General features: G+C 41.1%; 2 protein-coding genes across 2 annotated transcripts in view; one reads left to right on the top strand and one right to left on the bottom strand.

Moving 5' to 3' along the window:
- Window positions 1-11309: 11309 nt before the first annotated feature.
- On the top strand, window positions 11310-12214 carry MED21 (mediator complex subunit 21). The gene has a single exon (XM_067777773.1). It carries the CDS (start codon window positions 11361-11363, stop codon window positions 11784-11786), a length of 426 nt encoding a protein of 141 aa, XP_067633874.1. The 5' UTR covers window positions 11310-11360; the 3' UTR covers window positions 11787-12214.
- Window positions 12215-13685: 1471 nt separating this feature from the next.
- The window catches only part of ari-2 (E3 ubiquitin-protein ligase ari-2), a 186410-nt gene continuing 177420 nt past the window's right edge, over window positions 13686-22675 (bottom strand). The window contains exon 3 of the mRNA XM_067773816.1: window positions 13686-14022. Coding sequence (XP_067629917.1) covers window positions 13960-14022 — 63 coding nt within the window. The 3' untranslated portion in view covers window positions 13686-13959. The remainder of the gene's footprint in view (window positions 14023-22675) is intronic.

The following is a 22675-nucleotide window of genomic DNA, read 5'->3' as shown; positions in this document are numbered from 1 at the left end:
AAACCTAAATCAATTTTAAGTAGTTTTGTGCCAAAAGTTTCAATTGAAGAACCTTTTGCTGCAGTCAAAGTAAGATCAGAATTTCTTTTATAAATTTCAAATTTAGAAAAAGGAATAACTGATACAACTGCGCCGGTATCGATAAAAAAATTAAGTTTATTGAATTTATCAAATATGAATAGGCGACGAGTAGGTTTAATAATAGTTCCATTATCCGTCACCGTCATAATGGATCTTTTCAGTTTAAATTTTGTTCGGAATATGAATTATGATTTTGATTAAAATTGCATGGGGGTATACATTTAAGAGCGTTATTCTTAAATTTTTTGTGATACTAACAAATATTTGTTTGCAAATTAAAATTATGATTGTTTGAAAAATTTCTGGAACTTGAAAAATTTCGAGATTTAGATCTATTTCTATCTTTAGATCTTGAACGGATTTGTAATTGATTAATATCATCAGAAATTTTATTTAAATTTTGATAAATAGTCGTAGTTAATTCAGTTAAATTTTTAACGCATTGTTCTAAAATATTATTATTTATACTTGAGACTACAGGAGATTTGGAAGAATGAGGTTTATTGATTAAATCAAAAAGTTTGTCAGCTAAAATAATAATTTCATCTCTGTTTTGATTATTATTGGAAGTCAAATGAATTTTTGTATTTCTTGTGGTAATTTACGAATCCACAATTTAAAGAGTAATTCTTGGCTAACTATGGAGTCAGAACCTATAAGTGATTTCATAAATCTGAATAATTCAGATGGTCAACGATCACCAAGTACAGCTTTTGAAAATAATTGTTCTAATCGTTTTCCTTCACTAAGAGAAAATTTTTCACATAGAATTTTTTTGATTGTATCATATTTATTGAAAAGAGGAGGAGGGTTAATAGCATCTAAAATAGTATCTCGTTGAAGGGTAACTAGAACATTTTGAAATTTTAAATTATCATCAGTAATATTATTAATTTCAAATTGTCCTTCAACAAGTAAAAACCAGGCATCAGGACAATCTTGCCAAAATTGTGGTAATTTAATAGATTTAGTAGAAGGAAAATTTGTAAAGTTATCTTGTGTTGAAGTATTTTGTGTTATATTAGAGATGTTGTTTTGTGTTGTATTAATGTTAGAATTTTTAGTTGTATTGTGATGTTATCTGTATGGTTGTTGTTTTGATTTTCACAATTTTTTTGTTGCATTTTTAACTATTTTATTGTTTCTATCAAAGTTTTAACAATTAATTAATTTATTTTTGTTTAGTTCCAGCGGCTGTTGCTTTAAAGATTTTTTTTTATTCTTTTTTCTATATCACATAACGGTACTCATCCTGTTCGATATTTGAGCCGTTTATTTTGAAAGTGGCATAAGTCATTTCATGTCGTTTAGGTTCAGTGATAATTTGTTTGTATCTCTCCTCGCCTCCAGTTTGTTAGAGTCCAATATCCAAAAGATGCAATTCTTATTACTTACTTACTTAATTGGCGCTTAACCGTCTAAACGGTTATGGCCGTCCAACAAGGCGCGCCAGTCGCTCCTTCGCTCCGCCAACCGGCGCCAATTGGTCACACCAAGGGAGTTTAAATCGTTTTCCACCTGGTCCTTCCAACGGAGTGGGGGCCGCCCTCTACCTCTGCTTCCATAGGCGGGTTCCGATAGAAACACTTTCTTGGCCGGAGCATCATCTTTCATTCGCATAACATGGCCTAGCCAGCGCAGCCGCTGCGTTTTAATTCGCTGGACTATGTTGATGTCTGCGTATAGCTCGTACAGCTCATCATTAAATCTTCTTCGGTACTCGCCATCGCCAACGCGTAGAGGTCCATAAATCTTTCGAAGAACTTTTCTCTCGAACACTCCCAAAGCCGCTTCATCTGCTGTTGTCATGGTCCATGCTTCTGCCCCATATAGCAGGACGGGTACGATAAGTGACTTGTAGAGTATGATTTTCGTTCGCCGAGAGAGGACTTTACTTTTCAATTGCCTACCTAGTCCAAAGTAGCATTTATTGGCAAGATTGATTCTTCGCTGGATTTCAGTGCTGATGTTGTTGCTAATGTTGATGCTGGTTCCCAAATAAACGAAGTCTTTTACTATTTCGAAATTATGGCTGCCAACAGTAGCGTGGTTGCCAAGGCGCATATGCGCTGACTCTTTGCTCGATGACAGCAGGTACTTCGTTTTGTCCTCATTCACCATCAAACCCATCTTTACCGCTTCTTTTTCCAGCTTGGAGTAAGCAGAACTAACAGCGCGGTTGTTTAGGCCGATGATATCAATGTCATCAGCATATGCCAGTAATTGCACGCTTTTATAGTATATTGTTCCAGTGCGGTTAAGTTCTGCAGCTAGTATAATTTTCTCCAGCATCAAATTAAAGAAATCGCACGATAGGGGGTCACCCTGTCTGAAACCTCGTTTAGTTTCGAACGGCTCGGAGAGGTCCTTCCCAATTCTGACTGAGCTGATGGTGTTGCTTAACGTCATTTTGCACAGCCGTATAAGTTTTGCGGGGAAACCAAATTCAGACATAGCGGCATATAGGCAGCTCCTTTTCGTGCTGTCGAAGGCGGCTTTAAAGTCGACGAAGAGGTAATGTGTGTCGATTCTCTTTTCACGGGTTTTTTCCAAGATTTGGCGCATTGTGAAAATCTGGTCGATTGTAGATTTACCAGGTCTGAAGCCGCACTGATAAGGTCCAATCAGCCGGTTCACGGTGGGCTTCAATCTTTCGCACAATACACTTGAAAGGACCTTATATGCGATATTAAGAAGGCTGATTCCACGATAGTTGGTGCATTTTGCAGTATCCCCCTTCTTGTGGACTGGGCAAAGAACACTTAGATTCCAACCGTCGGGCATGCTTTCGTCCGCCCATATTTTGCTAAGAAGCTGCTGCATGCGCCTTACCAACTCCTCGCCGCCGAACTTGAATAGCTCCGCAGGCAATCCATCAGCGCCCACGGCCTTGTTGTTTTTCAATCTGGTTATTGCTATTCTAACTTCGTCATAATCGGGCGGGGGGACATATATTCCATCATCATCGATTGCGGGATGGGGTTCTTCATCTCTGCGCGGTGAATTGCTGCCTCCATTTAGGAGAGCAGAGAAGTATTCCCTCCATAATCTAAGCACTCTCTGGACATCAGTTACAAGGTCGCCGTTTTCATTCCTACAGGAGTTTGCCCCGGTCTTAAAACCTTCCTTCTGTCGCCGTATTTTTTGGTAGAATTTTCGGGCGTTATTCCTGGTGGCTAGCAGCTCAAGCTCCTCGCACTCACGCCTTTCTGCTTCTGCTTTTTTCTTCCTGAAAACGCGTCTCGCTTCCCTTTTCAACTCACGATAGCGTTCACACACTCCTCTTGTCGCGCTCGCTTTTAACGTAGCCCTGTAGGCAGCGTCTTTTCTTTCGGTTGCAACGCGGCATTCTTCATCATACCAGTTGTTTTTTCGTGGCCGCCGGTAACCAATTTTTTCCTCGGCGGCAGTATGAAGTGCTTTGGAGATATGCTCCCACTGCTCCTGTATTCCTTCAGGATGAGTTGTGCCCTCAGAGAGCAGGTGTGAGAGTCGAGTTGCGAAATCATTGGCAGTCTGTTGTGATTGAAGCTTTTCGACGTCTAGCTTTCCTTGTGTTTTTTGTTCCTTGTTTTTAGCCGCGTTGAGGCGGGTGCGTATTTTGGCTGCAACGAGATAATGGTCCGAATCGATGTTAGGTCCTCGGATCGTTCGCACATCTAAAACACTGGAGGCATGCCGTCCGTCTATCACAACGTGATCGATCTGATTGCGAGTATTTCGATCAGGAGACAGCCATGTAGCTTGATGTATCTTTTTATGCATGAACCTCGTGCTTGATATGACCATGTTTCGAGCACCGGCAAAGTCAATCAGCCTCAGTCCGTTAGGAGAAGTTTCATTGTGTAGGCTGAACTTTCCGACTGTAGGGCCAAAAACACCTTTTTTGCCCACCCTGGCGTTAAAGTCGCCAAGCACGACTTTTATATCATGAGGGGGGCAGCGCTCGTATGTGCGTTCTAATTGTTCATAAAAAGTGTCTTTCACCTCATCGTCTTTCTCCTCTGTCGGCGCATAGGCGCAGATGAATGATATATTAAAAAATTTTGCTTTTATTCGAATAGCGGCGAGACGCTCGTCCACAGGCGTGAACGCCAGCACTTGGCGACAAAGTCTCTCTCCCACCACGAATCCGACGCCGAAACTGCGCTTATTCGCATGGCCACTCCAATATATGTCACAATTTTTGATCTTCTTTCTTCCTTGCTTCGTCCAACGCATTTCTTGGATGGCGGTGATGTCAGATTTTGCTTTGACGAGGACATCAACCAGCCGGGCATCTGCACCAATCCCATTCAGGGAGCGGACGTTCCAGGTGCATGCCCTCAATTCATTGTCCTTCAAACGTTTGCCATGGTCGTCATCAATAGAGAGTGTATTTATCCGAGGCTTGTTGTTATATTTCATTGGAGTATGGTTTTACGTGGCGGGTCCCAAGCCCAGCGCACAACCCGCTCAGCGGGGGTGAAAATATTACTTGGCACGTTTATATAGCGAGCCGCTTGCTCCAAGACAGACGCCCGCTTGCAGCCGCACCTAGAGGTGTACCGACGCTGAAATCTCCCCCCGGCTAGCCCTTAAACCGATTATGTCAGAGTGGCCTAGCCAGGTTGTCGCCTTCTCACATTAGCTCACCGCTAAACGGGTGTTTAGCGGCTACCCAGAGGATACTTGGCCGCAAGCGACCGGCAGTAGTGAGCTGCTTGAACCGCATGCAAAAGAATCGCTCTGGCCATTCCCAGGTGAATGGCGGTCAGAAGCTTTCCCCACTTTCGTGGACTTCTACACACGGCCCCACCCTCCCAATTCTTATTATTATTTTATAATTGTAGAACCATCTATATATGCATTCGTTCAAAAATAACAATGCATTTAAGACCACGAGTTGGAAATGACTTATGCCACTTTCAAAATAAACGGCTCATTTGTTTTAATTGTTGATTTCTTCTCACTAGCGTTAAAAGTTGTACCGCACAAATATTGAGGGTAGATAGATGCGTATTTTATCCTGTTAATTTCGGTTTGTGATTTTTTATTTAAATTTTAATCGTTGTTCTTGTTGTATGAAAATGCACTGAATATACTTTTAAAATTTATATTAAACAGCATTCAAGTATGTGATGATTCGGAGCAGGACCGTGTGCACATTTGCTGAAACCGGTAGATAGTTTGTAATTGGTCCAGGTAGCTTTAAACAAATTTTCTTTGGTAGCACGTCACTTAGTTGCATTTTTATTTGCGGTATTGTATTGGTCAATAGCTTCGCGATACATAAAGCGTCACATTCAGCAATTGTATCACATATAGACTTATAAAAAAATTTAGGTCCGTTGGTAGAATCGCCAGTATATCAACATTCAGGTTGATATTTAAAAAAATTATTTATTTTCGGTTTTAAGTATAAAATTTATTTTTGAGTTTAAATATTTTCCAAACTAATTAGAATTTTCTTTTTTTGAAGTTATTCAAAAATTTTAAGTTAACACGAAAACTCAATTAAAAATTATTTTAAAAATTAAAGTAAATAATACAAAGTAGTTAACACTATAGTCATTTCATACTTTTTGTGAATTTTATTTGTAATGTCCCATTTGAGGTGTAATTTTAAAATGCTCCTATACATTTTCATGAGGTATTTTAGATTATTTTAAGGGATCATGTTACTTAAACAATTCATCCTCTTTCCAACAATCACAATATATATTAATATAAACTTCTTAAAAATGTGCAGAAAGTATATTTCTAATACCCACAAATCAGGTACATTACAAATGAAAATCGTACAGACGTCTCTTATTATTTCTATCCTCTTTGCCAAAACTGTCGGGGAGTGTTCTTATCGTTACAACAACAACGACTACTATACCCGTCCAAACATATCGGGGGAGGTGTCAATCGAGGTGTCTTGGGCTCAGTATTAGCAATCCAACTGCAAAAAAAATTGTAGTCGCTCAAAATATGTTAACGAAAAACAGAAAAATTTTGCATTTATAAAAATATACTTTGGCAGGTCCACCAAAGGTGTTAAGTTACAATTTTTCTTTTAAATTTTCGAAACCATGACCATTTTAAGATTTTTCACCAATGGTCAGTAATTTCAAGAATTAATTGTCGAAAATATAAACGCAAAGGCAGTACTTCAGACTTAGCAATTGCAATTTAGGTAAAATTCTAGTTGAGGGGTCGCCTGCTAATACGCTACCAGAAAAAAAATTGTATCTCTGTCAGGAGATATTTGCAGTTGAAGTTGGCGATTTTTACGTGGTTGTTGTAATGTTGTGTACCACAAAAAAAAAATTGTGAACATAAGTGTTTTGCGCGGATATAGTTTTGGTCTCCAAACCGGTGTTGGACCCATCCAGGGTAATTTTTTATAAGCGTGGCCAAAGGCCGCCAATCCAGAAAGGTGTTCTGTGCAAAAATACTATGGATTCTACCCCCTGTTTCGGAGGGACCTGCGGGTCTTTTTTGGTTCTTCGTTAATATTTTTTGATCTAATTAAAATATTTATTGTCCGCCTTCGGATTATTTATACTGATGTCGTTTGACACCTCTCTTTTGGTAGCGTATTAGTAGTCGACCCCCGGGGGCTAAGATACTTGGCTTGGATATCATAAGTGGTTCCAGGCTCTGGATCAGGGACTGTTATCAGTCTTAGACCGGCCATAGTGACGAATGTCACGCGTGATTAGTTATCACGTCCTGCATGAGGTGCCCCTGCTTCTACTGATAATGGCGGATCTAGAGAGGACAACTCGATAAAACCCGCACCCATGAGTCATTGTGCCGAGCTCAGGGGAGGGAGGACCCTGTTAAGGGTCAAGATCGGTACACAACGGTGACGAACTGGATTGTTAGTGACTTTGATTTTGATTATGTTTAGGAATTGATGACTTGGGCTGGTAGGTGCGGTATTCTGCCACCTTAGTAGGTCGGGGTGAAACCCTATCGAAACGGCTGGTAGGCTAATGCTGCACCTGCCCACGTCCCGTTAAAACCGTGGCGGGCCTCAAGGTACGTTCCGGCTACGTCGCCGTTAAGTTGGTGGTGTAGGTGCGGTTGAAGATTTTCCTGCTTTGCGTCCAGTCTGGCTCTGACCGCATTACTGATAAAGTAATGCGTCAACCCTCGCGTGGCCTCCCTGCGTAGCATAGATAATCACGAGACCGTTGAAGGGCGACTACCCAATCGGCTCCGGATAGCGGCCTTGAGGGGGGTCTTTTTAGAATGGACACGACTCATAGTACAGGTCTACAAGTAGGATATGTAGCAGCGCGCACATACACAGTCACGCTCACCTGATAAAATGCTTGTTCTTGTTCGTTTTTTGTGTGGATGCTATTTGACACTGTTGTACTTCTTAGGTCCAAGAAAAGTTTAGTAGCTACTAGCCAAATCTGTGTAAAATTTTTATTGTAAAATTACAAAGAAATATCCTTGTTTACTTTCAAATGAGCACTTAATTACATCTCTCTTTAAAATCCATATGTTTTGGAAAATTTTGATTAACAAATTATGATACTTTATTAACGGGGAGGATTGCTAAAACACGACCAAAACCATCGGGGAGGTATTAATAGACGCCTTTTTGCCTCGCTCCCAATAATTCGAATACTTTTTCGCTTTGAACTATTGATAACAGGACAAAACGCGTCTTTTCATTTCTCTTTCCACATTTTGGACGGGTTATTGCAGTCGACCTTGATTTCAAACGGTTTTCGCGGAAATCTTTTGAACGGGTACAAAAACTTAGCACTCGTGTTTGTATTCTTAATGCTCGAATAACTACGCTTCCTCAGATACCCCAATTCAAGACTTTTATATAATATTCTGTTGGACGCATATAGGTGCAATACATTTTCATACTAAATTCGTTCAAAAAAAATTACCGTTTCCCTGCGTCGCTTTCCACGACAGCATCCCCGGTAATTTTGATACTTCTTTCAGTGTCAAACGCATGTTCCACGCAGGTTCCACTGAGTTCCACACTAGTTTGACACTGACCGAAGTGTCAAACGGCAGTGTGTTAGAAAGACAAAGGAATTGTTTCCTTCTCATACATATCATACTTGTAAACCTGTACTATGGACACGACTAACACGAATCCGCCAAGGATGGGGTGCGGAAGAAGAGTGGTTTTGATGGAAATCCGTCAAATCAATCGTCAGCACTCTAAGGCGGCTTCCGCAAATTTGTTGCTCTGCCTTGAAAAAGGCGGAGTGGATATAGTCCTTATCCAGGAGCCGTGGCTGAGTAGCAACGGCAGTAAGATTTCTGGATTAAGGACTGGAAAATTCAACACCTTGGGGCATGGGGAGGCAAGTAGGCCTAGATCCTGTATGCTTGTTAAAAAAGAGATTAAAGCTTTTATTCTCTCTAATTTCAGCAATGCTGACGTAACCACGGTCTGCCTCGAGCGAGGAAGTAATGAAATGTGGGTGGTCTCAGCGTACATGCCCCACGGGGACGTAGCGGGACCACCACCTGCGATACTGGGCGAAATCACCGCTGAAGCAAGGCGGAGAGGTGTTGGCGTGATCATCGGTGCCGATGCTAATGCCCATCATAGCATCTGGGGAAGCTCGGATACCAACACTAGAGGTGAGTCTTTATTTACTTTTATTGTAGATGAGCGACTTTGTATATGTAATAGGGCGAATGACCCGACTTTTATTACTGCGGTAAGGGAGGAGGTCCTGGACCTCACCCTGCTTAGTAGAGAACTGGAAGGTCGGATATCTGGCTGGAGGGTTCTGAACGAGCACTCCTTCTCTGATCACCGATATATTCAGTTCTAGGTGAACGAAGAACGTCCCGGTAAAATATCTTTTAGGAACCCTAAAAGTACTAACTGGGACTTGTATTGTAGGAAGCTAGGAGAGCTATTGCCTGCGGCGCATACCGTTAGTTCGGACCTGTCCGAATCTGAGATAGACGTTCTGGTGGAAAACTTTACTCGGCAAGTAATAGCGCCTTTCAGCTGTCCTGCCCATTGAAAATTTACAGGGGGAAGGGCAAGCCGCCCTGGTATTCGGATTTTCTTGACGACCTAAGAGCGTCCAGTCGCCGGCTCTTCAACAGAGCCAGAAGGAGTAAATTACCCTCGGACTGGGAGCTCTATAAGGTGAGTCTGGGGATTTATAAATATGAAATAAGGATATCCAAGCGAGATGCATGGCGAAGCTTCTGCGAAAACGTAGAAGGCTGCAATGTATCCGCCACGCTTAGAAAAATACTCTCTAGGAATCCCGCTCCTCTGGGGTATCTGCGAGATGATGGTGGGAACTGGTCGATGAGTAGCGAGGAGTCCCTAAAGCTTTTACTGGACAATCATTTTCCCGATGTCCCAGTTGCGCAGGGATCTTCGCCTGCATGGTCGGCGGTCGTTGGCCATGCAGAAGTGCCTGCCATTCCAATACGGGAAAGTCAAATAACCTGGGCTGTAGGGTCGTTCAAGCCCTATAAGTTTCCGGGCCCGGATGGAATCATTCCTGCGCAACTTCAAAAGTCTTTGGGGATTTCCTGCCGCTGGTTGGCCATCATCTATACTAACTGCCTCAGGCTTAACTATATCCCGAAGTATTGGCACACGGTTAGGGTTATTTTCATTTCGAAGGCGGCAGAAGCTCTCATGTATCACCTAAGGATTTCAGGCCAATCAATCTCTCGTCGTTTCTTCTTAAGACGTTTGAGCGGTTGATTGAACTGTACCTACGGGAAAGGATACCTCGGGGGTTACTGTCGGCTTCACAGCATGCGTACTGCAAGGGCAGATCGACGGAAACAGCTCTCCATGCGATTGTAAAGCAAATAGAGGGGTCCCTAGAACACAAAGAGTATGCTCTGGGTGCCTTTCTAGACATCGAGGGGGCTTTTAACAATGTCTCACCGGGGCAATCGAAAGAGCTCTGGTGGGTTTAGGAGTCGGGGCGGCTCTGGTTGAATTTATTAGCAAACTTATATGCGGCAGAATTGTCGCAGCGGAGTGGGGAGGGGCCATAATTAAGAGGAAGGTGTGCAGGGGTACGCCACAGGGGGGTGTCCTATCTCCTCTCCTCTGGGTTGTGGTACGGTGTTTTTTTCAAAATGCTATAACTTTTTCAAAAATTGACCGTTTGGGATCATTTTTGTTTTTTGAATATGTTTTTAAATGTACTTTTCGGAAAAAATACAAAAAAAGTTTAAAGTTTTTTTTCAATTAAATAAAAAAAAAAAAATTTTCGGCCCACTCCGGGATTAGTGGGGATGATTGCAGAATTGATTGAAGTTTTTTATGAGAAAAAAAAGGGCGAAATACGAAAAATCTTGAAAAACTGAAAAATTACAAAAAAAAAACTTTAAAAATTTTTTTGAATTTTTTCCGAAAAGTACATTTAAAAATAAATTAAAAAAAAAAAGATCCCAAAAGGTCAATTTTTGAAAAAGTTATAGCATTTTGAAAACAAAAACGGTGTTTTTTTTTAAATTCATAACTTTTTTTGAGTTGAAAAAGAATAAAAACTTTCAGCCAATTCTAAAGGGGTCGGGTTCAAAATTGGTCGAAATGGGATGGAATACCCCAGATATATATGAAAAACTGTTTATGTGATGAGGCTTTCATTACTAGCGGCATAGTGGTGTATCGAAGTTGGTAAAGGCGGTGCCACAATGACATATTTTATAGAGATGCGTTTAACACAAGCTTATGCATTCCAATAACATCGCCACAATCAACCAAGATGTTGCGTTTGTAAATATGAAGGAACTTCGGACGTGGCAATTGAAGTTTATTACGCCTTGCCCATTCACATACAAAATGTCGCGAAGCACTCTTATAAACATTCTCCCAATACAACAAAAATACTTGCTAACATGTTTTTTGTCGTAATCGATTGTTATATTGCAGTTTTTAATTGCGAAAAATGTTAGAAAATTTACCCGCCAGTGGGAAAAATAATTTGTCTTGCAAAGTGTGCCAACACCGTTAGCCAAAGCAACTGTTAAGTTCTTCTTATTATGCTTTACTTGGAACAAAATTTTGGAGTTGGGTACTTTTCAATATGAGATGGCGCCAGTGTCGCTCATTCTACCGTTGTCCATAAAAATACGTGCAATCTACTCATAATGCATTCGCTTGTGTTAAACTCATCTATATGAAAAACTGCTTATGTGTCGGAGCTATAACATTCGCCACAATATCAAAAATGATGTATCGAAATCGGTAGGAAAAAATATCGATATAGTACCGTATTTTGCCTACCCTATTGCACTATTAAGTTATTCTACATATTCGTTTTTTAATGACAATGGCTGACCGTTTGTCTCAACTTCAGGACACTGTAAACCAACAGGCTGAACACTTTTGCAATTCCATTGGTATTATCCAACAAACGTCATATCCAAGCAAATTTTTAAATTTCGATCGGTCTGGCTCGCAAACTCCTCTGCGGACTACACAAGAAGACTATGCTCAGCTCTTTGCTCAACTTATTTCACGATGTGCTAAAGACATAGATACTCTTATAGAATCCCTTCCAAGCGAAGACAGCTCTACCGAACTCCAGTTGCAAAGTCTGAAAAGACTAGAAGTCGAGAATCAAGAGGCTGCGAAAAAATTAGAAGACATTGTGCAGCACGGTGAACGTATTTTGGAGAAGATACAAATATCCCTAGAAGACATCGCTCAAGCTCAGTTAGAAATGCATATAAGATCCACAAATAGTTGAATGCTGCATTTTTTGGACATCATCACCATATGACACTTGTCTTAATCTGGAAAAAGCCTAGAACGGCGGTACTTCTTATAAGGTGCCAAAAACTGAATGCAAAAAAAAGTAAAAGTCGCATCGATCAAAACATATTCACGAAAAGCCGAAAAATATCTCGGACAGAACATATAACGCATTTGAAGCCTTCGGCCGCTCTTCATAAGAATTTTTAAGGCAAACCAACGTTCCTTGTCAATTTTCTCGAAACTACTTATGATGTAAATGTTTCACTTTGGTGTGGACGTCTACAACTACTAATATTTATGGATTCCGATATTTTTGTAGGCGTATTAGCAGTATACTGCTGTTCTAGACTTTTACCACAATCTGTATATCTCGTAAAATAAAAACTTGCATCAGGAACATGTACTTATTTTAAAATTAAACTTATAGATATAGATAAATGAAAGGTACTAAGTAATACAATTCGACTCCATGACTACTAGGTCCACGAAGTCATTCATGGTATGCAAACGTCTAGCGGGCAAATCATGAGGCTGCGGCCCACATGTACTAAGATGGATGTATATCCAGGGCCGTAGAGAGAAAATCCGGGCCCGGGACTAGATAATTTACGGGCCGCCTATAAAAAATCCACCAATACATTTCATTAACTTGAATTAATGACGTATGTTGTTGTTGTTGTAGCGATTAGGTTACTCCCCGAAGGCTTTGGGAAGTGTTATCGATGTGATGGTCCTTTGTCGGATACAGATCCGATACGCTGCGGTAACACAGCACCATTAAGGTGCTGGCCCGACCATCCCGGGAACGATTTATATGGCCACATTGAACCTTCAGGCCATCCCTCCCTCCCCACCGCCAAGTTCCATGAGGAGCTTGGGGTCGCCAGAGCCTCGTCTGTTAGTGAAACGGGATTCGCCGCTCGAAGGTGAGGTTGACAATTGGGTTGGAGAAGCTATATGTTGCGCTACACAACCCCTTGAATCCCATTCATGAATCATTACCCTGCGTTACATAAACGAGCTTTAGTTATGTCCTATGAATCAAATATACTTTTTCGGAAAAAAATTTAGGAACATCTGAGAATTGATAAACATCTATTTTTTAAATATGGCGTGATACAGACATTTCTACGAGTCTGCCTGCAAAAATTCAGCTCGATTGGATCACGGAAAAAAGGTTAAAAATCGATCCAAAGTCTCACACAGGCGGACAGACGGACACTACGAGCTTTATAACCCCCAGCGGGTAAGGGAGTAAGAATATACCCGCGGTAGGTATGCCTGTCGTAAGAGGCGACTAAAATACCAGATTCAAGGGGTGTGTAGCGCAACCCTTCAGGTTGCCAGCGCAATATATAGCTTCTCCAAACCTAATTGTCAACCTCACCTATCCTCATGGAACTTGGGGTGGGGAGGGGGGAATGGCCTGAAGGTTTAATGTGGCCACATAAATCGTTCCCGAGATGGTCGGGCTAGCACATTAATGGTGCTGTGGTACCGGAGCGTACCGGATCTTTATCCGGCAAAGGACCATCACATCGATAAGACTCCCTAAAGCCTTTGGGGAGCAACCTTATCGCTACAACAACAACAACAACACGAGCTTTATACTTTACACATAAAAAAGATTTTGACGTGTGCATGAAAATCGCCGATACACGTATATTTTTACTTTTTCTCCCCCTTCCGAAAAAGTATATTTGGTTCATAGGACAGAATGTGTGTAACGCGGTGTTATTGATGGATTACATCAAAAAAAATGTTTGCCACATCAACTAAATGATTTTTGGACTAAGAGCTGACAATAAAATTAACACAGAATATTTACTATTTTATTGTAACGTAGAATTAAATTCTCTTTTAACAGCTACATATTGTTTCAAGTAATCTTTTCGAGTTATTTAGTAACATTTTAATACATTTCTGATAAATTTAATGATGATTATAAATTTCAATTATTCAATATGGAAAGTTCGGATATTAAAGACTGGCTTTTCTTGCTTTTTTCGCTGCAAAATTTTTTATAATAATATCCAAATGTAACAGTCTTGCCAAAACGAACTCGACGCAAAGCGTGGTAAGTCCTGAAACTTGCTCTTGAGATGAACCCGATCTATGAAAGTTTTTGATTCTTGAAAGGACGCTGAAGGAACGTTCTGCACTAGCTACAGTGACAGGCATAAAATCCAGAGCCGTAATAAAATCCTCAAATCCCTTGCTGGCAGTACCTGGGGAAAAGATAAAGAAACGCTCATTACTACATACAAAGCAATTGGCCAGCCGTTTACGTGCTACGCGCCACCCATATGGTCGCCAAGCCTAAAAATTACCCACTGGAAGAAGCTACAGGCCTGCCAAAATACTGCTCTCAGAATCGCCACCGGCTGCCTTCTTATGTCTCCAGAACACCATCTACATAATGAGGCGAGAATACTCCCCATCAGGGAGAGAATGAGATGCTAACCAAACAGTTCCTGTTGAATACCCAGAAACCTGGGCATCCAAACAGACATCTGGTTGATGAGCCAACACCGCCTAGGGGCTTAAGGAGTAATCTCCGTAAGCATTTTGAGGAAATACGGCACCTGAGAACCCAGCCGTATCAAGCAAAAAAAAACAAAAGCAGGTCTTTGGTGAACTCCACAAACAGGCGTCGGCCTTTATGACAGGAATTGCCCGGTGAATCCAGTACTCAAAGAAAAGTACCCAAAACTTGTGGAGGAGGAACGCATACTCCCCAGGGAAACGCGTGTCATTCTTGCTCAACTTCGTTCTGGATACTGTAACAGATTAAACTCTTACCTATCCAGAATCAACCCCGACATACAAAATGTATGCCCCGCTTGCAATGTGTCCCCACATGACACCAACCATCTCTTTAATTGTAATGTGGAACCAACGCCTCTAACACCCCCTTAATTATGGCCCACCCCTGTTGAAACAGCAAGTTTCCTTGGACTCCCATTAGAGGGTATTGATGACAATTTGTGATCGGTCGCGGCTGTTAGGTGGGGCGAAGCACTGCTACAACAACCAGAACAACAGGTATAGTGCAAAAGATACGTAAAGCAACACATATGTTGGGGAAAATTGTAAACAGATTTTGAACATAGATGGAATTTAGCAATCCTAATGGTGGCAGACCTTTATCAAAATTTGCTTCGTAAATGTGTTTCAAGTGAATTATTTCGCATTCTAAGCTTTCAGAAATGTCCGACTTGTATTTTTCGACAAATTTTGCTGGGCTCGCCCGAACCGTAGTTTCATCCATGTCTTCAAATTGTCACAAAAAGGAAAACGTCTTGCTCAAATTTCTCATAGCTGCAAATCCTTCAGTAATGACAGTGATTACCGAATCAACGATCACCAGGAATGTATTGTTTTTAAAATCAGACTCTGAATCATCCGTTATCATCTCATTTAAATTGTCTTCAGAACGTCTTTTGGGTTTTCTCTTTCGAATGTCCGAAACTTAGGCGAGGTGTTCAATTGAATAGCAACTGTCTTGCATTCGTGTAAAATTGTTTCCCATTGGCTCCTGATCCACCTCAAATCAGCTAATAAGGCATCTACATGTCGGACCTCAACATCTATGGTGGCGTCTCTAGCTTGGAGGACCACGTTTCTTTCATTAATGGTAGTCAGTATTTTGAACCAAATTGAGGACAGCAAGATATATTCGAACTTGTTGATGTACTTGAGAATGCCGGTAACATTGCCGTATGCTTGCGCAGTCAAATTTGGCTTTTGGCTGAAAGAATATGAAGAGAGCTCGGTAGTTTTTTTTTTTTGAGGATGTCCCATCGTTGTGGAGTGCTGCGGAAAATAGTAAAACATTTTTGTACACCTCCGAAAAAAGTAATTGCAGCCGTACAACATTCTGCAGCATCAACACCACATAAATTGGGACTGTGGGTTGCACAAGGCGAGTAATCAGCATTCGAGTTTTTGTCGAGAATGTGACGTAGTGCTCCGTTGTAAGCTCCTTTCATATTGGCGCCGTTATCGTACCCTTGTGCACGACAATATTCAATCAAGTATGGCAAATTATATCAGCGATTTTCTGACCAGCAAAATGAACGTAGTCAAAGTGACTAGCATCGGGCATAGCCTCAACGATAAAAGCAAAATACTTGGCTTTCTTATAGTTTCCCTCACGTGCTTTGACCTTCCGCAATGACCTTGCGGAAACCACGCTCCCCTTGGCGGGCACAAGTCGGGATAGGGAGGGCAGCAAAGAGGTTGTCTGTAAAAGATTTGTATTCCTCCCACTTTCCTTTTTTTAAAGTTTATGAAAGTGCGTTTTTCTGTAACGATGAAGTCGGCGGTACGCTCGAACGAAATAAGTATAGGCAGGTGGTCGGATGCCAATGTTACCATCGGCTGCCAGTTGACGCAGTTTACGAGTTCTGCGCTCACGATTGAGATATCTGGCGAACTGTGACAGCTTCCTACCATACGTGTGGGGGCGTCTCCGTTTGTTGTGCAGAACGTCGTTTCTTTTATTTGATCCGCCAACATCTCACCCCTATTGTCCGCCCGCAAGTTTGAATGCTATAGATCGTGATTAAAGTTGCCTAAGATAATGCAATTTTTGCCCGTAAGTAAGGCGCTAATATTAGGGCGGTATCCACTGGGGCAACAGGTAGCAGGAGGGATGTAGATGTTGATGATTTCTAGGTTTGCATAGCCTGACCGGACAGATAGACCTTGACGTTGTAAGACATTGTCCCTGCGGTCGATGCCAGGATCAAATATATGATATTGCACAGAGTGGTGTATGATAAACATTATACCCAGAACATGTTTCCAGTGCAGATCTTGCTGTGAGTTTAGTCTCTTGAATCGCAGCAATGCGGATGTTGTGCCGCTTCATGAAATCGACTATCTCCGTGATCTTCCCAGCTATTCCATTACAGTTTAACTGCAGAATACTGAAGTGCATAGGGGGAGACGTCGCCACTCTGGGAGTAAGTGACGGTTGACTACGCCTGGGTTGAGGAAGGCCAGGACGCAATTGCTGTTGTGGCTCTGGGACTGGGCGTGGCAGCTGTTTGAGTTGTTGGCGCCCCGGGGCGCGAGCAGCAGCGGGTATTAGTTGTGGCTTGCTGAGCAGCTGGGCTCCTGGAAGGTAGTGGGGGGGGGGGGGGCGCTAAGGCGTAGACTACAGGACGCCCTTGGACGTGAACAGCAAGGAGCCACAAAAGATTTATAAAAGTTACGTGGACGTCGGGTTTTGGGATCAAGCCCAGAACAACCTGTCCGATGCAACCATCCCTTACACGAGATACACTGAACAGAGTATGACCGTCCTAAAAAGATTCTTTTCCGGCAGATGCAGCAAAACCATTTCTCAGGACCGGGGTCAGGAGACGGACCCGGATTGGATTCGATACCTTCCCGGAGCAAGAGAATATGGAGCAGTCCGGCTGCAAGGAGCTGTTGGGAGGATGACAATTTGTGGGAGGGACGTAACAAATTAAATGGGGTTACACTGAAATGACAGTCCTTGGTCGGGAAAAATCCCGAGTCGCTCCGGTACATAGAGCCGACTGCCTTGGGAAGCGAACTAACCATCATCTCTCCTTCCTGTATCTTTTCTAAAAATTTCATGGCAATCTTTCTATCCGTTCTCGAGTTATGGAGTGACAATCAAAATGTACTCTTCTTTTTATATATATAAACTAGAAGACCTGGCAGACGTTGTCCTGCCCTAAATTTGGCCAATCTGCATACATTTTAATAAGCTTTTTCCGTCTGACCACATTTTGGCCTATATCCCGAGACCATAGTCACCCAGGGGTATGAAAATTACCCTCTAATAAAGCACTCATCAACAGCTTACATTTGATATCCACATTTTATAAACACATTTTAGGGGTACCCGGGTCCTCGTTTTCGCCTATATCTCGAGACCCTAGTCACCCAGGGGTTTGAAAATTACCCTCTACTAAAGCTCTCATCAACAGCTTTCATTCGATATCAATATTCTATAAACACATTCTAGGTGTACCCGGGTCCACTTTTTGGCATATAGCTCGAGACCCTAGCCACCCAAGGGTATGAAAATTACCCTCTACTAAAGCACTCATCAACAGCTTTAATCTGATATCAATATTCTATAAACAGATTCTAGGGGTACCCGGGTCCACTTTTTGGCCTATATCTCGAGACCCTAGTCACCCAGGGATATGAAAATTACCCTCTAATAAAGCACTCATCAACAGCTTTCATTTGATATCCACATTCTATAAACACATTCTAGGGGTAACGGGGTCCACGTTTTGGCCTATATCTCGAGACCCTAGTTACCCAGGGGTATGAGAATTACCCTCTACTAAAGCACTCATCAACAGCTTTAATCTGATATCAATATTCTATAAACAGATTCTAGGGGTACCCGGGTCCACTTTTTGGCCTATAGCTCGAGACCCTAGTCACCCAGGGGTATGAAAATTACCCCCTACTAAAGCACTCGTCAACAGCTTTCATCTGATAGCCATATTCTATATACATTAAGTGCCTTAGAAAAGGATTCACTTAAATAATATATTTAAGAAATTAATTTATTACACAAAACAATATTTTCTGAACAACTAAACTTTTTTTAATCAACAAAAAAATCTTTTCAATATTTTTACAAAAAACTCTTAGCATATTTGTTCAAAAGAAATAATAAAAAAGTACAGTGTATTGACAACAAGTATAGGCGCCACACTACTTCCCCGCCAGACTAGCGCAAGTAAATTTAAAGCTAGTTGAATTTATGAATAGATTCGTGGGACTATTGATCGAAAGTAGTTGATAAAAATGCTGGCTTTAGACGATCTAGTGAAACATTGACTGGCTTTCCTTTGATAATAATTGTGTAAAATTTCGAATAACGTTTTTTGACCTTATGCGGACCATCATATGGTGGAGTAAGTGCAGGGGAAATCGCATCATTTCGAACAAAAACATGCGTGGAATTCATTAAATTTGAATTGACAAAAGGCTTTTTAACTGTATGATGTGCCGTATCCGATGGACGCATGGATCGCATTATATCTGTTAAGTTTTTTACGAACTCGTTCTGTGGAATGAATTTACTGTCGGTAAATATTTCGCCCGGCAGCCTTAGTGAAGCACCAAAAACCATTTCAGCAGGGCTGGCTCCAATATCTGGTCTATACGTAGACCGAAGACCCAGAAGAATGAGAGGTAGATGTTGAGACCAATTGTTGGTGTTGAAACACATTAAAGATGCCTTTAATGTACGATGCCATCGTTCTATTAAACCATTCGCTTGCGGATGATAAGCTGTTGTATTAATATGGTTGATTCCAAGAAGTTTTGATAACTCAGTAAAAAGTGTGGATGTAAACTGCCTTCCTTGATCGGAAGTAATGCGAAGTGGTACTCCAAACCTTGAAAACCAATCACTTACGAGTTTGCTTGCTACAGTTTCCGCGCTGATATCAGTAATTGGAAAAGCTTCAGGCCATCTTGAGAATCGATCAATAACAGTAAGACAATAACGATATCCATTTGATGGGGGTAAAGGACCAATTAAATCAATATTAATGTGCTCAAAGCGCTGAGATGGAAGTACGTACCGATGTAAAGGTGTCGATGTGTGTGTTTGTATTTTTGCGCGTTGGCAATTGATGCAGTTCTTAACGAAAATTGCAATATCTTTTTGCATATGCGGCCACACGAAACGTTCACGAATGGTTTTAGAAGTAGCTTTGATACCGGTGTGTGCTAAGTTGTGTATTTTTGCAATTAAATTGTCTCTGCAAGGACGTGGTATGAACGGCCGTACATAAGATGTCGAAAGGTCGCAAACGAGAGGATTGGACAACTGCGGAAAGTTTAAAGGTTTGAGCTGAAGAGAGGTTGTTTTAGAGTCAAGAAAAGCTTTTAGTTCCGCGCATTTGCGCTGTTCTTTTGCTATAGCATCAAAATCTATAACTGTACTCATCGATTGCAAAGCATTTACTCGGGATAATGTATCAGCTGTAATGTTATCTTTTCCCGGAACATGTTTAATGCATGTTGAGAATTGGCCTATGAAATCTAAGTGACGAATTTGACGAGGTGTTGATGAGTCTTGTTTTTTCAAGAAAGCAAATGTTAACGGTTTGTGATCTGTCCAAATGACGAAATCGCGTCCTTCTAAAGCATACCTAAAATGTTTTACAGCTAAATATATTGCCAATAACTCACGATCATATGTGCTATATTTTTGTTGAGCAGCGGACAGTTTTTTCGAAAAGAAACCAAGTGGCTGTGGTTGATTTTTGACAATTTGATGTAAAGCCGCACCAACGGCCGTATCACTAGCATCGCAGCATAACACAATTTCTGCTTTGGGTTGAGGGTGATTCAAAAGAGTAAAGTTGGCAAGACTCTGCTTACATTGCTCGAAGTGATGTTTTGTTTCTGGCGTCCATGCAATTAGGCTTTTGTCTTTTTTCTTGTTACCTGGAATTAACTTGATAAGGGGTTGTTGATGTACAATTGCATGCGGAATGAATCTCCTATAAAAATTTATCATGTTCAGAAAACTTTTAAGTTCAAAAACTTTCGTGGGTATCGAATAATTCACGATGGCTTCAATTTTTGCTGGATTTGGTGTTATGCCTGTACTGGAAATCACATGTCCTAAGAAAAGTATTTCAGACTTTCCAAATTCACATTTTGAGGGATTAATGGTGAGGCTAAAGAGACGCAACCTTTCAAAAACTTTACGCAAATGTTGTAAATGTTCAGCTGATGATGACGACGCTACACAAATGTCATCCAGATAGCAAAATGTGAATTCTAAACCTGCTAAAACTTCATGCATGAAACGCTGGAATGTCTGTGCTGCGTTACAAAGGCCAAATGTCATACGAGTAAACTCGAAAAGGCCAAAAGGTGTTATTATAGCCGTCTTCGGAATATCCTGCGTTCTAATCGGAATTTGATTATAAGCACGATTTAAATCGATTTTACTAAAAATACACTTTCCGTACATAATATTACTAATGTCTTGCATGTGTGGCAAGGGATATTTATCTGGCATCGTTTGTGCGTTGAGTGCTCTATAGTCCCCGCAAGGCCGCCAAGATCCGTTAGGTTTACGAACCATATGAAGTGGTGAGGCATACGGACTTTTCGATGGTCTACATATGCCAAGCTGCATAAGGAAAAAAAATTCTTCCTTTGCAGCTTTCAATTTCTCGTCAGTGAGTCGACGAGGTTTTGCCGTGACAGGTGGACCATGTGTTTCAATTACATGCTCGGTTGCCGTAGATGAGGACGATGAAATTTTGTTTAACTGCGTTATGTCAGAAAATTCAGCTAAGAGCTGACTATAGGGTGAGGATGAATCACACGTCTTGATTGAACTGTAATTTTTGCTTAACATGTTGATACCTTTCGTTTGAAATTTAGTGAGTGAATCGACGATAGACGAGTTTTTAATATCAACAACTAACCCGAAATTATTTAAAAAATCAGCCCCAATTATATTGTAATCCGTGGATGCTATTACAAATGTCCATTCGAATTTTCGTTTAAGTCCAAAATCAATCGGCATTCGAATGGTGCCAAAAGTTGGAATGGGCTGTTGTTTGCTGCGAAAAGTACGGGAGAAGTTCTTGTCAAATTTCCAATACCCGAGGAAGAAATCAATGAAACATCTGCGCCAGTATCGATTAAAAACTTGCGTTTGGTGGAGCGATCTGTGATAAAAAGACGTTTCGAAAAAAACAAGTTGTTAGAAAGTCCAGAGCTTGTTGCAATTTGATCATCGACGACGCTATTAAATGACGTCGTCGACGAAACTAGTTTTTTTGATAAGAACAGGGTTTCTTGCACTGATTTGCTTTTTCACCAAATTTTGTGTGATACCAGCACACATCGGCAGTTTTTATGTTAACAGGCGATGATAATTATGAAGTTTGAGCATCGCTTCTGAGTAACTGATTAAGTTTACTTTCCAAACGATCAATGGACTGCTCAATTTGTGAAAATCGATCGTGGTTATGGCGATTACTACTGTGATGAACAGCTTCGACATGTTGTTGCGTGCCTACAGCTTCAACATTGCTGTTACGCATAGTGTCAATTATCTCATCAGCAATTTTAGCAAGGTTTTCAACTGACATGGACGGTTGGGTTTTACTTACACCAACAATTACTGCACGTGCTGCAGTTGGTAAACGTTGCAGCCAAAAGTCTTTTATAATTTGTTGATCACGCGTAACATTAGTCCTTTGAAGCTGTGTCAACATATGACTTGGTTTGTTGTCACCTAATTGTATACCGGAGGACAATTGCTCTAGACGAGTTAAAGATGACGCTGAAAATTTATCAATGAGAGTTTGTTTAAGGACTCCGAACTTGTTGCTGATTGGTGGATTGTCGATAACATCATAAGCTTGATCGAAAAGGCGCTCATCTAAATTGACGATGGTGGCGTTAAACTTATCTTCATCCTGCTGCAATCCATGAATCTGAAAGTATGCTTCTAGTCGAATAAACCATGATTGGATATTAGTTACTGCATATCCTTGTAGTTTTGGTGGCTGTGATTTAATTAACACGGCGGCTGCTGCACTTGATGGGTTGACCATGATGTTGGATGCATCAGCAAAATGTTCCTCTTGTTCCATTTCATGCTGATCAAGTTGTGGCTGTTCGGATTCGTAAAAACCACGGCTCGTGAAACTTCTGGTTACTGGCGCTAGATGCGGAGAGTTGAACATGCTTGAATAATATTAACAAAGCTCTGTCGGGGTCACCAATTAAGTGCCTTAGAAAAGGATTCACTTAAATAATATATTTAAGAAATTAATTTATTACACAAAACAATATTTTCTGAACAACTAAACTTTTTTAATCAACAAAAAA

The sequence above is a fragment of the Eurosta solidaginis genome, chromosome 3, assembly GCF_040869045.1.
Source record: "Eurosta solidaginis isolate ZX-2024a chromosome 3, ASM4086904v1, whole genome shotgun sequence".
Lineage (NCBI taxonomy): Eukaryota > Metazoa > Arthropoda > Insecta > Diptera > Tephritidae > Eurosta > Eurosta solidaginis.
This window is presented reverse-complemented; position numbering and strand designations above follow the sequence as displayed.

Bases quoted from the DNA above. Each gene is read 5' to 3' on its own strand.
- MED21 (XM_067777773.1), top strand. From the start codon at position 11,361: ATGACAATGGCTGACCGTTTGTCTCAACTTCAGGACACTGTAAACCAA.